At 40.1% G+C, this 15265-nt stretch overlaps 1 protein-coding gene and 1 long non-coding RNA gene across 3 annotated transcripts in view; both read left to right on the forward strand.

The window, feature by feature from the left end:
• Positions 1–15265, forward strand: part of LOC149647334 (receptor-type guanylate cyclase Gyc76C-like) — a 116731-nt gene that overhangs the window by 72519 nt on the left and 28947 nt on the right. Inside the window, exons 3-7 of one of the 2 annotated variants that reach the window (XM_089850187.1) lie at positions 9986–10060; positions 10835–11078; positions 12201–12347; positions 12807–13018; positions 14245–14386. In XM_089850187.1, coding sequence (XP_089706313.1) covers positions 9986–10060; positions 10835–11078; positions 12201–12347; positions 12807–13018; positions 14245–14386 — 820 coding nt within the window. The remainder of the gene's footprint in view (positions 1–9985; positions 10061–10834; positions 11079–12200; positions 12348–12806; positions 13019–14244; positions 14387–15265) is intronic. The other variant, XM_089850188.1, reaches the window with a different exon arrangement.
• On the forward strand, positions 1780–9042 carry LOC149647335 (uncharacterized). Its single transcript, XR_016371927.1, has 2 exons — positions 1780–2071; positions 8469–9042. It is a non-coding gene; the product is annotated as an uncharacterized LOC149647335 (long non-coding RNA).

The following is a 15265-nucleotide window of genomic DNA, read 5'->3' on the forward strand; positions in this document are numbered from 1 at the left end:
TGGAAACCAGGAAATGTGGCGAATTTTACCTTATTCCCTAGTAAACTAGATATCACTTCTTGGTAATGCGCACTTAATAGAAAGATGGAATGCAAAACTAACCGAGTGTACTCTGTAATTCTCGCTTGTCGCTTTTAGTCTCTAGCATTACGAACTTGTATAGGTAGTGTCATACTTATGGAACATAACTTATAAACAAATGGAGAGATTAAGCCTTCAAACTAAGTAGGCAAAATAGAAGAAGACCTAATTTTTTTAAATCTACCTGTAGGGCAAAATTTTAAGTTTGCATTCTTGCCTATTAAAATATTGACCCATAACCCCCACAGAGGCCCCGTTGTTTGTATAACGAAATAAAAAAAGATTGTTCTAAACATACAGACCTAGCCCTAGATATCCATCAAATTTTTACCAAGGTTATTCAAGTTCAAAGAAAACCATCAATTGATTTCCAATTTTTTTATCAAAATTTCACCTCAATTGCAAAATGCTTTCACAGCGTTATAATGTGAATCGCCTTTGTAAGCCGCCTTATAAATTATTATTTTTTAATTTTCTTTTAATAGAATGTGCTGCCATCTATTAGTAAGTAGGGAAAATATTTCAATGAAGGCTTTGCAATAGAGTAATATCTTTCACATATATGGCAACGTCATAACCCTCTATCTCTTACCTTAGTGATTTCCCCCCTTCCGAAGGCAAATAGTATTCTCTAATACAAAGTTGCCTCCAACGAAGGGGATACACAGTTCACTCCCCCTCTCTACCGATATTACTCTATTAAACTCTCCCTTCCCTAAGGTAGGCGATTGTTAAGTGCTGCCGTTTAGCGCCATTGTATTTCTATCAGAACTAGCTTCTATTTTTAAGCTTCGTTGTGTTCGACCCTACCTAAACGCTGAGGTTGCTGGGAGGACTTCGATGCTGTTCCGTAGGTGGGGGTACAGAGGCAACATTATAGGTATGGCGATTGCCACTCCATCCCTCTCTTCTTCAAGGTATTACCAAGAAGTGATATCTAGTTTATTAGGGAGAAGGTATAAATTCACCACATTTCCAGCTCTTTATCTCCAGTCCAAACGTAGACTGTCCGGAGTTAATCCCCGCTGCCTCTAAATTAGAACCAGCATCTCATTGGTTCTTGAAAACTCACGTCAGCGCGACGTGAATGATAACGAAAATTACGCATTTTCCAACTGAGGAGAGGCAAAATAGCCCGGCCTCCTTTTACGTCCCCCCTTGTATTTTGAAAGGGGGACTGGGACTATGGCACGCCAATATTTAGGCAGCTTATACCTTCTCTCTAATAAACTAGATATCACTTCTTGGTATTACTGAACAGTTTTTCACGACGTCCTGAGATGCCCATCAGAAAAATTGCCTGTGAGAGGAGGTTATGTTGACTCCTAAACTAGCTTGTCAAAGCTCTTAGCTTATACTCCCCTGCATTTAAATTCTCTTTGATATAAAGGGGCGTGATGTCTTTCCAGAAGTTTTACTTCTTGTGAAAGAAGTGATTTGTCCCTCGGTCATTCTTTTTTTGTGAATGCGGCCGCGGAAAATGAAAGATGGTCGGGGGCAAAGTAAACCTCATTTCCGTGCCGGGTGTTTGCGTAACACCTCCCACTTGTCTCTCCTCTTATTGAATCATTTTGGGAACAAGTGAATCGTGCGTACCGTGCTCCTATTTAGCCAGTTTAAGGAGCTTTTCTTAGAAAGTTATTTCGCGCCCTTAGGCTACCCTTCTGAACATCGTCGAAACGTGGTTTCCGTCATATTGTAACATGGCTGCCAGAATCTTTGGAGTTTCCACTCCTTGGTTCTGGCAGGGCATATCTAGCCTCCATGTTACAAGCCACTCCCCCTTCCACAGTTGTAATCTAGATTAAATTAGAATGCTGTTATCAGTTATCTGTTAATGGTTGAAGAGACCAGTTCTCTCCTTTATTGAACTAAAGTAGTTTAAACGGAGTTTTTCTGTATTAACCAAGTTGGGTTACGGGATCGTTATCCCTTTGTTATTTCATTAATAAACTAAAGAAGAATTGTCTTCTTAAATTGGATAATTAAAGTAAGTTGTCTTGATTCTTTTTTATGGCCCTCGGGAGATACTCCCTTAGTTAAATTATTCTACGGAGGGTTACATAAAAATGGCGCCCGAACAGGGACTCGACTAAGCCTCGGTCGGTCCTGTAGAACTTTGTTTATCATTGTTGGTATAAGATATCCGCCCCATGTGGTACTAAGCCTCGGCTTCCACAATGGTAAATGTATTAAAGATAATTGTAATTAAATTAAATCTAACTTGATCATAATTAAATTAAGTATTAATCTAAGAATAAATTATCATTGTAAATAAATGTACTGAATTTAGATGACTTACTAATTATATTGTTTAAACTTGGCTTAACGGATTGTAAAGTAAATTGACAATTGTAATTTAATTTGAATTAAATACTATGGCTTACTCGGACAACAACAATAAACAATGGAGATCGCCTCATACATCTGAGGACGAGGAGGATTTTATTTTAAAGAAAAGGGAAGAACAATCAACTGAAGATACGATTACATCTACGGAAAACGATGGCGACAGGCTAGCACCGCCAGAAACCGAAAATCCGTTGGAGGAATTCAACCGGATGCTTCGAATTGGGGAAAGTGAAGAGGATTCAGAGACAAGGAAGGGAGCGGCCGCCTCTTCTGAATCGGATTTCTCTCTTTATCAACTTTTTCCTCATAAGAATGTTCCTCCACCTAAGGGAAGTTTAACTCCCTCTAATCTCCCTCCTCAAACTGGGATAAATTCCCTAGTACCTCCTAAATTAGAGTCCACCCCCGCTAAGCCTAAAGTTAGTTTTGCTGATACACAAGTTGATCCAAGGGTTAGAACTATCGGAACCCAATATTCTCCGTCCCGACTAATTCCTAAACTAGGACCAGACACTTCCGACGAGGAATTAAAAGCCTTTATATTGCCCTTGCTCCAAACACTGGCAGATAATTCAAACCAAAATGTAGCAATACAAAAAGCTCTAGCCACTAGTTTTGATAGGTTAGTTAGGGATCTACCCATGTTAATAAATAGAGGTTCAACTCCTCAAACAGGAAAAGTCCCTATTGAACCGCCAGAAAGGTTAGCCTTTATGGGATCGTCTAATGATAATGCCGCTGAATTTTTAGCTGCTTTTGAGGAGTATGCTAAATTTCACAAGCTATCAAATGAAGAAAGGTTAGCTGCTTTGCCTCTCCTTTTAAGAGGACGTGCCTTGTATTGGTACAGGGATTTAGTCCGTCAATATGACGAAATGTGTAGTTTAAGGCCTTCCCATCCTCATTTAACTTGGAATACTTTTAAGAGACACTTTAAGGTTCAGTTTAGAGATTCTGAAGCTGATTCTAAACTTAAGATAGAAATAAACCATAGAAGTCAGAAAGATAAGGAGTCGGTGGAGGATTTCTTCGGGGAAGTAATGAAGCTGAATCTAGGGATGACCCATCCCCTTTCCGAGAAGGAGTTAGTTCCAATTATTAAGAGCAACTTGAAAGATGAACTTAGAACTCCCCTCCTTTTCTTACAATTTACCACAATGGAACAGTTAAGGAATTCCTGTAAAACCATAGAAAAGGATATTGAAGTCAGGAAAAAGAATGCTGAGATAAGGGAAAAGAGGAAATCTCCCCCAAATCCTAAGGTTAAAGCAGAGTCCTCTTGCCCAGCTAATAAGGGCTCAGCCCATAGTCAGTGTTCCCCCGGGCATTGTCAAAGCCCTTGTCCTACTTCTCCATCATATCCTACATGGGAATATCCCTTGAAACCCTTAGACTCGAGATCGCAAGCAAGAGCTCAGAATACTTCAAATAGAGGTCAGCGATCTTATAATAGATATTATAATCAGAGATTAAAGTCTCCAGGTCGTCAATTGGCCGTATCTTACCCCTCTACACGTACAATAACTTGTTTTAAATGCCAAGAACCAGGTCATCTTGCACCTGACTGTCCTAACACAAAGATGATCCAGTCGGGGGAAGCCCAGACGGGAGAGGTCCTTCGTGGTCCCTCTCCCGGCGCCCAATAAATTCTCCTAGTAAAAAGCGTGTCGCGTTCCCTTTAAGGATTGAATCAGTCAAGAAAGGTTCAGTTTATAAAAGGGTTACAATTCCTGTTACTTTTGAACACGCGACAGTTCACGCTAAATTAGATAGCGGGGCCGATGCCTCTTTTGTTAGTCTTGACCAGTGGCAGAAAATCTGTAAACATAGAAATTCTTCAGAGTTACCTGAAGATGAAGAATTAGACTGTGTAGTTTGGGGCGACGGCCGTTATACGTTTACAAAAGGGTCTCACGAGTTAGAATTTACTCTTAAGTCAATTGACAGTGAGAAACAATTCAAATTTAAATTCTACATAGTTCCTTCCCTTAATAGTGACTTTATATTGGGTCAAGATTTTCTTGAAGAAAACAGGGTCAAATTAGATTTTGAATCATCTCAATGCTTAGTGGGTAACTTAAGGATCCCTTTTTCAATTCAATCAGAAAAGGATCCAATAGATAAGGAGATTGTAGAGAATATTAGGGACGCAGTTTCCGCAGCCCCTATTACTGATGAACAACGTCATCAACTAGAAACCCTTTTATTGAAATTCCCTGAGTTGTTTTCTGATAAAGTAGGAAGAACAGGACTAGTATTCCATGAGATTCACACGGGTACTAGTCCGCCCATCAAATCTCAGCCTTATCGAGTTAATGATCAGAAAAGGAAGATCATTGAACAACATGTAAGGGAAATGTTAGATGACGGGATAATCAGACCTTCAGTTTCTCCTTGGGCTTCGCCCGTAGTTTTAGTTGATCAAACAAAACGGGGTAAACCCTATCGGTTTTGTATTGATTACAGAAAACTTAATCAGGTTACCATTAAGGACCCTTATCCTTTACCTAATATAGAAGACATGTTAGCTAGGGTTGGAAGACCTAAATATATAACAACACTTGACCTTAAATCAGGGTACTGGCAAGTGGAAATGCACCCAAAGAGCAGAGAAAAAACTGCCTTCGTGACTCATATGGGAAAGTACGAGTTCAATGTACTCCCTTTTGGGCTATGTAATGCCCCTAGCTCCTTTCAACGTCTAATTGACGAAATTTTTAGGGATGCAGATTACTTCCAATTAATAGACTATTTAGATGATTTAATCTCGCTTAGCGAAGATTGGGATCAACACTTAACGTGTTTAGAGTATGTCTTAAATAGGCTAAAGGAAGCGGGTCTCACCCTACAGTTAAAGAAATGTCGTTTCGCTCAGAAAGAAGCTACCATATTTGGTCACATAGTAAATGAAAAAGGGGTGCATATAGATCCTTCTAAGATAGAAGCCATTCAAAAATTTCCTCCTCCTAAAAATATTAAGGAAGTTCAAAGATTTTTAGGGATGGCAGGTTGGCACAACCGTTTTATTAATCACTACTCTCAAATAGTAGCACCTATTAATAAACTTAAACGGAAGGATCAGAAATTTATTTGGGGATTCGAACAGCAACAAGCGTTCGACAAAATTAAGGAAGCCATTTGTAAGGCTCACCCCTTAGCTTCCTTTAGAAGGGATTCCCCATGCATCTTAACTACCGATGCTAGTGATGCAGGGTTAGGCGCCCTTCTTTCCCAATTACAAGATAACGTAGAAGTCCCTATAGCTTATGCTAGCACAGGGCTTAAGGATGCCGAAACTAGGTACTCTACTAGCGAGAAAGAGTGTTTAGCCATATGTTGGGCAGTTAAGAAGTTTAGGCCCTTTCTAGAAGGTCGTAAATTCACTGTCCTCACTGACCATCAGGCTTTACAATGGTTGTTTAACATAAGGGAACCAAATTCTCGTCTAGTCAAATGGGCAATGTACCTTCAGACTTTTGATTTTACCATAAAGCATAAAAAAGGAGTAGAAAACGTAGTAGCTGACGCTTTGTCGAGGGCCCCGATAAACGTTTTGAGCATAAATTTTAGCTCATCTACTTCTAATTCTAAGAGTAATTTGGATCCAACTAGTAGTAGCACTAGTCAAAATTCTACCGGTAGTAGTACTAGTACAACGTCTTCTAGTGAGTCTGTAGAAGGTCGAATACGTCCTCCAGGTTCTAGATCCTTATACTCAGTTTTTACGATAGAAGATGTCAGAACATCTCAAAGGGAAGACCCATTTGCGTCCCCTATTATAAATTCCTTGCAAGGACCTAACCCAGTTAGGAATAAAATGTTTGAAATAAAGAATGATCTTCTGTATAGAAGACCTTATAGAAATCATCCGGAAAAGATTTATTTACCTCCTCGATTAAGGCTAGAAGCTATGAGGTTGTTACATGACCACCCACTATCAGCTCACAGGGGCAAAGATAAGACCCTTAGTAAGGTTACTTATAGATATTGGTGGCCCACTGTAATTAGTGACGTCCAGGATTATGTTAGAGGGTGTACTTTATGCCAACAATTTAAGGCTAGAAATAGAAAAAAGCCAGGGCTAATGCAACCCTCAGAAATAACAAGTCCTTGGGACCAAATAAGTGTCGACATAATGGGACCATTCCCTTCTAGTAGACACCACTACAAATATCTAATAGTTTTTGTCGATTACATGACAAAATTTGTGGAAATGATACCACTAAAAACTATTACTGCTAAGACCTGTGTTCAGGCATTTAAGTCTATTATTACTAGGTGGGGAGCTCCTAAAGCTATCCTTAGTGACAGAGGGGTACAATTTACTTCGAAACTTTGGCTGCAGACTTGCAGAGCCTTTAGAATCAATCCAAAGTTTACTACCCCTTACACTCCTAAAGGAAATCCCACTGAACGAGTCAATAGAGTAATAGGTGAATTAATATCATTTTACGTAGGGAATCACCATGATAGATGGGATGAATCCCTTGACCTTCTTCAATTCGCTATAAATTCCGCACCCCATGAAACAACGGGCAGATCCCCGTTCTTCTTGAATTTAGGGCGGGAGCCACGTCTCCCTTGGGATTTAGATATTGAGGAACCCATTCAGGACAATGATGACCCCAGTCGTGATAAGGCTTTGAAGGTTCTTAAGGAACAATTAGCATTCAGCAATGAATTGTCTAAGTTAGCAAAGGCCCACCAGAAAAAATATTACGACCTCCGCCATGACCCGTTAGAGTTTGCGGTAGGAACCTTAGTATGGATGGAAACTCATCCTTTATCCAGTACGACAGGTCAGCTCATGAAAAAGCTTAGTCCTAAATGGGCAGGTCCCTTCAAGATAGTTGCAAAGCACTCTCCCGTTGTTTACGAGTTAGAAGACGCTAACTCTGGGCAAAACGTAGGGAAAGTTAACCTAGAACATCTTAAACTTTATTGGACTAATGTAGCTGTCTTCGAAAACGCCGAAAATACCCCCGTTTCTCAATCCGAAGTCGCTGATGAAATCGAAGGTAGTCCTCCTACGAATGGTGGAAGCATGCACCACCAATCTGCGGAGACTTCTTCAACTACTTCATCTGAAGCATCATCATCTTCTACATCACCGTCATCTCCGGACGGTCAGGAAGTCCGTCAACCGATTCTTCCTGCAATTACCGATGTCCCTCCAACCACGACATCAACTTCAGTAGAAGAGCAAGCAGCGGATCAACCGATCCTTCCTGCAGTTCGGGATGGTTCACTTCCGTCTACAGATTCAGATAGTGAACCGGGCATGGCCCTTTTTGAAGACCCTCCTCTCCTCCTTTTTACCTATCATGATATGAGGGCTTTTCAGCTCGATCATCCCTCTAACGATAGCCCGCCTTCTGCGGCAGGGGGGGCTTCCCCGTCTGATCAAGAATCAGTCGTGGAAAATGAGCTACATACACCACCTTCCAGTTTCACAGAAGAAATCGTAACGCCAGACGACAAATCAACGTCTTCTGAGCGATCCATACCGGAACCTGCGTTACAGCATTCTCCCTCTTCTGGTTTTTCGGAGGAAATTGTACCTCCCGAACCGATTTCTATTTCTACCGAAGAAATAGCACATCCTGAACAGAATTCTACTCTGTCGGAAGAAACGTCAACACCTACACCACCTTCTCAATCGAAATCCCAATCGTTACGTGTGTCTGATAGTTCTTCAACCACGTTATCGGAGTCAATGAGAACGCCTCGTTTGAATAGGGCTACATTACCCGACATTTATTTAGAACCTTTTAAATTGGGATGGCGTCGAGAGGTATGTAAGAGGGCGACGGTTCAGCCCGGAGGTAACGAAGTAGACATTTACTACCGACCTCCTGATGAGGATGACAAACGGTTAAGGTCTCCTTATGAAGTTCAAGTTTACCTTAACAATAATAACATAAAGAACCTAAAAAGGGAATATTTCTGTTTCACCCGAGAACCAATTTCTGTTTTCCCTTGGGAATTTATTTCCCAAGCAACGAAGAGAAATTACTGAAAAGTTTTATTTTTAGATGACCGCAGGAGAACGTCCACTACCCCAATTACTTTGATCCTCCGTAAGGAGAGCTTAATGTCACGGTAATAAGGGAAGTCCTTCGGGTACGAAAATTGGAACAGAATCTCATGCAGCACCGATGAAGAACAGATAAATATTTTGTAAAAAACATTTGTAAACGAACTTAAGAATACCTATACCCCTGCTAATGCTTTTAAGGGTTCCTCGGGGTAACCCTAAACTGAATTTTTCTATTCTATATTTTTTATTATAAACCAGTTCCTAAAGAGGGGGGGATGTAACATGGCTGCCAGAATCTTTGGAGTTTCCACTCCTTGGTTCTGGCAGGGCATATCTAGCCTCCATGTTACAAGCCACTCCCCCTTCCACAGTTGTAATCTAGATTAAATTAGAATGCTGTTATCAGTTATCTGTTAATGGTTGAAGAGACCAGTTCTCTCCTTTATTGAACTAAAGTAGTTTAAACGGAGTTTTTCTGTATTAACCAAGTTGGGTTACGGGATCGTTATCCCTTTGTTATTTCATTAATAAACTAAAGAAGAATTGTCTTCTTAAATTGGATAATTAAAGTAAGTTGTCTTGATTCTTTTTTATGGCCCTCGGGAGATACTCCCTTAGTTAAATTATTCTACGGAGGGTTACAATATAATGAGTTGAATTCTTTATTGAACCAATTACAATTTAAATGGCATTTAAGTTCAGTTTTGAAGTACGTAGTATTTACTAAAGGGTTTTCTTGCCATTTCCCCAGTGTTGCAGGATAATTTTATGAAGCAGTATGTTGCAATAGAAAAAGGCTAGCAGTTCAGTTTGAAACAGTACTTGAGTAAACTTGCGTCGCTAAGGAAGGGTCTGACAACACTGCGGTAAATTTAGTGCTGATGAAGATGGGAAGAATTTCTGCAGCCCCTTTACAGGGTTCGTACATTGCCATTCACCTGCGTTGCCAGCTAATTGATGAGGTTGTAGATTGCAATAGATAAAGGCTAGCAGTTCAGTTTGAACCAGTACTTGACTAAGCTTGCCTTGCTATGGAAGGGTCTGACAACACTGCGGTAAATTTAGTGCTGATAAAGATGGGAAAGAATTTCTGCTGCCCCTTTACAGGGTTCGTACAGAACCTTGGACTTGGAAAAAGTTAGGGATTTAAAGTTTTCTTCTAAAACGTCGGGGATAGCTCAGGGATTTCGTTTGGTATATGAAACCATGATTGCTTCGAGCTATGCTAAATATGGGCCAGGTGTAAGTGTCTTCTGGTAAACACTACGTACTTAAAATGGTCCAAGGGATATTGGCTAAATTTGGTCAGGGATTTGGTATTTTGTGGACGCTGCCATAACCTGTAGGTTAGTGGCGTCTGCCTTTTGTTAGTGGTTGACATTCCATTTCGGTGGTCACGTGACTCTTAAGAACTAGCACCTATATCTGTGATACTAAATAATGATTATTCTTTTTCTCTTTGCTTTCATTAATTTTTATTGAAATCTTTCTTTTTTGTTCTTTTGTCTTTAGAAATGCGCCGATTCGAAAGTGTCGAACAAGGAATTGTACCCGACGTTCGTCAGAACGTTTCCTACCGAAGATCGGGTCAGTACGTTTAATTAATATTACCAAAAACAACCAGACATCAGTTCATAAGATATGTTCCTTCCATAAGTTAGTCATTGGTTACAAACTGGAGCTTGTCATGAAGTGAATGAAGTAGGTCATAGATTCAGGGTAAAGCGACATACGCCTGGTGAGGCGCTGTCAAAGGCTTAGTAATGCAGACCAGGGATAGATTTAATTTTAGAAGTATATAGGAATGGAGAGCATAGTAATGTGGACGCGCGTCAAAGTCCCGGACCCGCTTCCACGGGACGGGGGGTATGAAAGAAGAGACGGGTGGGTCATAGCGACAGAGGTAAAAAGTAATTACGTATTTTTCGCCGTCCCCCGTTAGCAACGTCATCAAAACGTAGCTGTTTAAGTGAGCCAATAAGATAATTTAAACTTTTCGTTACGTGTTAATTTGTGGGAGGGACTATTTACTGGGTGGTCTATGAGTCTGACTGAAGTAAATACTAACCGTTCTTCATTCCTACTTCTAAAATTAAATCTATCCCTGTGCAGACTAAATTGGAAGATGGAAGTCCTGCAAAATTAACCGAGTGTAGCCAGTTAATTTTTGCTTCCGTCGTTCTCGAAATAGCTCGAGCTGTAAGTCTCTCAGTAGCATTACGAAGTATAGGAAGTGTCGTCATACTTATGGAACGGAACATATTTTTTAAACTTATGATCAGTCGAAACTGTGTCCCCCCTCACCCCATGCCCCCCTTTTGAAAAGAGTGTATTGCAACGATTGCTTTGCCTTCTCTTTAGGTAGTTCGATCGGTGATCGCGTTGCTACAATACTATCAATGGTACAAGTTCAGCGTCATCTCGGAGAACACTCCGCAATACCAGACGGTGGCCTTCCATCTGCTCAATGAACTCAAGCGCAGCAAAAACTTCACCATCAACAGCAAGCGAACCTTTGACCCTCATTTTATATGTTGCGAGGAACACCGTCCTTGCTGCGAGGGCATGTACAATCTCATAGACGAGACGCACAAAGGGACTCGGGGTAAGTGATGCCTCTAATCTTACTGTATAGTCTTATGTATATTTCAGAAAATGTTTAGTTTTTGGTCTTAGTTCATTATGTTCAGTCACAATTCGAGGGGTCCGACATTCCCAAAAAAAAAAAGCTTACGTACGCGATTTTGCCAAAGATTTAGTGATTTCTTTTTTAAATTCGGGATTTTGCAAAAGATTTCTGGATTTTTTTTTCTTTAATTTAACGATTTTGCCAAAGATTTCGGGATTTCTTCGTGGACTTCGCGATTTTGCCCAAGATTTCGGAATTACTTAGTGTTTTTCGCGATTTCACCCAAGATTTCGGGATTTATTCTAGAATTTCGAGATTTTGCCCTCGATTTCGGGATTTCTTTGTGAATTTCGAGATTTTGCCCAATATTTCGGGATTTCTTTGTGAATTTCGAGATTTTGCCCAATATTTCGGGATTTCTTCTCTGATTTCGAGATTTCGCCCAAGATTTCGGGATTTCTTCTCTGATTTTGAGATTTTGCCCAAGATTTCGGGATTTCTTCTCTGATTTTGAGATTTTGCCCAAGATTTCGGGATTTCTTCTCTGATTTCGAGATTTTGGCCAAGATTTCGGGATTTTTTCTCTGATTTCGAGATTTTGGCCAAGATTTCGGGATTTCTTCTCTGATTTCGAGATTTTGGCCAAGATTTCGGGATTTCTTCTCTGATTTCGAGATTTTGGCCAAGATTTCGGGATTTCTTCTCTGATTTCGAGATTTTGGCCAAGATTTCGGGATTTCTTCTCTGATTTCGAGATTTTACCCAAGATTTCGGGATTTCTTCGTGGATTTCGAGATTTTGCCGAAGATTTCGGGATTTCTTTGATGATTTTGTGATTTCGCCAACGATTTTGTGTGGAAGATTTCGCGAGAAGCGTACGGGATTTCGTGTAAATGTCGGCCCCTTCGGTCACAATTCGTTCATTACCGATCTCCATTTTCATTTATGGCGAAGTTTCAGAAAATATCTTGATAATTTGTTTAATATCATGGATTTTTATCAAATTTCTTGAAATATTATCAAATAACGCAAAATATTATTACATATCGCTTTACGACAAAGATCATGTTCTTACGTTTGATTTCTTTCTTTTGTCAGTCTACGTGTTTATCGGCAACACGCAAGATTTGGTGAAGATGTTAGTACACATGAAGATGAAGCGCCTCCTGTTGACTGGCGAATACGTCGTCATTTATGTTGATTTGGAAACCTACTCGGAATCCGAATCCTACAAATACTTCTGGCGTAAGTCTAACCCATTTCACTTCATTCATTTCATTTCATTCCGATAGAGCATTTGTAATGAACAGTCAGTCCTTGGCTTTCCAAGTATTTTTACTGCTATAAATAATTATATAAAAAAATTAGCATTTAAGATGGAAATGAGTGTTATCATAAGTTTATGTTCCATAAGTAGAGGCTTACAGCTCGAGCTAGTTCGAGATCGACGGAAGCGAGAATTGCAGACTACACTCGGTGGTTAATTTTGCAGGACTTCCATCTAGTCCTATTTAGTCTGTATTAAGCCTTTGACAGCGCCCCAGTCACCAGGCGTCGCTTTACCTACGTCACTTCATGACAAGCTCTCATTAACCACTGTCAAACTTTTGAAGCATTTCTTATAAACTTATGGTGTTATCGGATATTCACCAATGCTTCGTCGACTAATTATTATTATTATTTTTTGTTTGTTTTCGTTTTCAGCTCGAACGGGTGGTACGGGTGGTTCGAGCTTTCCATTTTCAGCCAATGAAATGGAGAACTACTTTGATTTGGCAAGTTCCTTACTGGTCATCGTGCCCAGTCCGCCTAAAGGTCAAACGTACAACAACTTCGAGGAGCAAGTCCGACTTTACAATGAGAGGGAACCCTTCAATATGAATGACACCTTCTACCCTTTCAAAAACTATAAAAAGGTTAGAAAACCCTAAGTTTTTTCTTAAACTTTTTTACTTCGAAAATTAGAAATTACTGTGAAATTATGTTAGCTCGAGTTTAGGCTCGTATTTTGCTATTCCCATCCAAAGAGCCAATGAAATGAGAATTTTAAATTTTTATATAAGTCAAATTTCATGTAACATAACATTATAGCAAGAAGCGATATCTAGTTTACTAGGGAGAAGGTATAAATTCGCCACATTTCCATCTAGTACAAATGTAGGTCCGGAGTTAATCCCCGCCTCTAATTACAATTACAACCAGCATCTCATTGGTTCTTGATAACTCACGTCAGCGCGACGCGAATGACGAAAATTACAGTCATATTTTCCTACTGTGGAGAGGTGAAATAGCCCGGTGCCTTCCTTTTACGTCCCCCCCCCTTGTATTTTGAAAGGGGGACTGGGACTATGGCTCGCTTAGTACTTAGGCATCTTATAACTTCTCCCTAGTAAAATAGATATCACTTCTTGGTATAATCAAGAAGTGATATCTAGTTTATTAGGCGGAAGGTATATATAAGCCACATTTCCAGCTCTTTATCTCCAGTCCAAACGTAGCCTGTCCGGACGGAGTTAACCCCCGCCGCCTCTAAATTACAACTCGCATCTCATTGGTTCTTGCAAACCCACGTCAGCGCGACGCGAATGATAACGAAAAATTACAGTCATATTTTCCGATTGAGGAGAGGCAGCGAAATAGCCCGGCCTCCTTTTACGTCCCCCCTTGTATTTTGAAAGGGGGACTGGGACTATGGCCTGTGCTAATACTTAGTCATCTTAAACCTTCTCCCTAATAAACTAGATATCACTTCTTGGTATAATATTATATTATGTTACCTGTGCTTTTCCTTTAAATTTAACCTTCAACTATAGTATAACTTAATATCTTACTTATTTATCATTCTGGGAGTCTGAATTTTCTGTGAATTGAAGTTAAGTGTTGAAATGTATAAATCTCTTGAAGAGAGTGATGTCCCCCTCGGGGGGGGGGAGGCGTATAACTTTAAAAATAATAGTTTTAGCGGTCAATCGATATTGTATTGTATTAACCCGGATATGTTCCAAATGGCTTCTTAGTTTTTCATTAGCGCGTGTTGCTTCCCTTCCAGTTTAAGTTTATGAGAGGGGAGTTTTAGTTTTAGTAGATCGTAAATTCTTGTCTGCCTCTTTAAATTGGTTGTAAATGTCAATTTGGTTTTTAGCACGTGACGATTTACGCGTCTTACTTGTACGATGCCGTCATGCTGTACGCCAAAGCGCTAAATAGAACGCTCGAGAAGGGGATCGAGCCCAACAACGGAACAGCCATCATTCAAGAAATCATTCACTTTCAAAGATACAAAAGTAAGTTCGCATATTTTTTGACACGCCAGGGATAGATTTAATTTTAGAAGTAGGAGTAGAGAACAGAGAAATGTGGGCACGCGTCAAAGTCCCGGACCCCCTTCCACGGGACCGGGGGGGGGGGTATGAAAGAAGAGGCGGGTCATAGCGGCAGAGGTAAAAAGGAATTACGTATTTTTCGACGTCTCCGTCAGCAACGTCATCAAAACGTAGTTTAAGTGAGCCAATAAGATAATTTAAACTTTTCGTTACGTGTTGGAGGGAGGGGCTCTATACTGGGTGGTCTATGAGTCGGCCACTGAAGTAAATACTAACTGTTCTCCATTCCTTCTTCTAAAATTAAATCTATCCTTGATTGAGTAGTTAAATTGGTGGTGAGAAGGCCGATGGTAAGAAATTCTGTGTATAGTTAATGTTAAGCAATGGTTTAATGAACAGACTTTAGAAACCTATATGGAGGTTTATACCTCTCCGAGTGACGATGACGTCACGGAGAGGTATTACACTGGACGTGTCTGTTTGTGTGTCACTGCTTTCGCAGTTAGCAAATCGAAACAAACGTGTTCGTAATATCCTGATCGCGTTCGTAGTTCCCAGAAAGCAATATTATCCGTCTTCTCTGTTACCATTGTTACGGTTAAGATGTACGCGGCGATGGGCTAGGGTTACAAGAAACCTCTAGCCTCTCAATGGCAGGGTTTCCACCAAAGTTTCACGCAATTGCGCCTTTTCTTATCATTTATTTATTGTGAATGAATGACCTTATGTATACCCTAAATTTCTGAAAATTGTTAAAGAGGCATACGGTAGAATTCAAACGTCAACAATAGCAATGTTTAGAATTATTTTAGGAATAATGTTTCTTAAAACGACCTAACT

The sequence above is a fragment of the Phalangium opilio genome, unplaced genomic scaffold, assembly GCF_054372755.1.
Source record: "Phalangium opilio isolate 3A_F unplaced genomic scaffold, DU_Popi_V2 ptg000089l_1, whole genome shotgun sequence".
Classification (NCBI taxonomy): Eukaryota; Metazoa; Arthropoda; class Arachnida; order Opiliones; family Phalangiidae; genus Phalangium; species Phalangium opilio.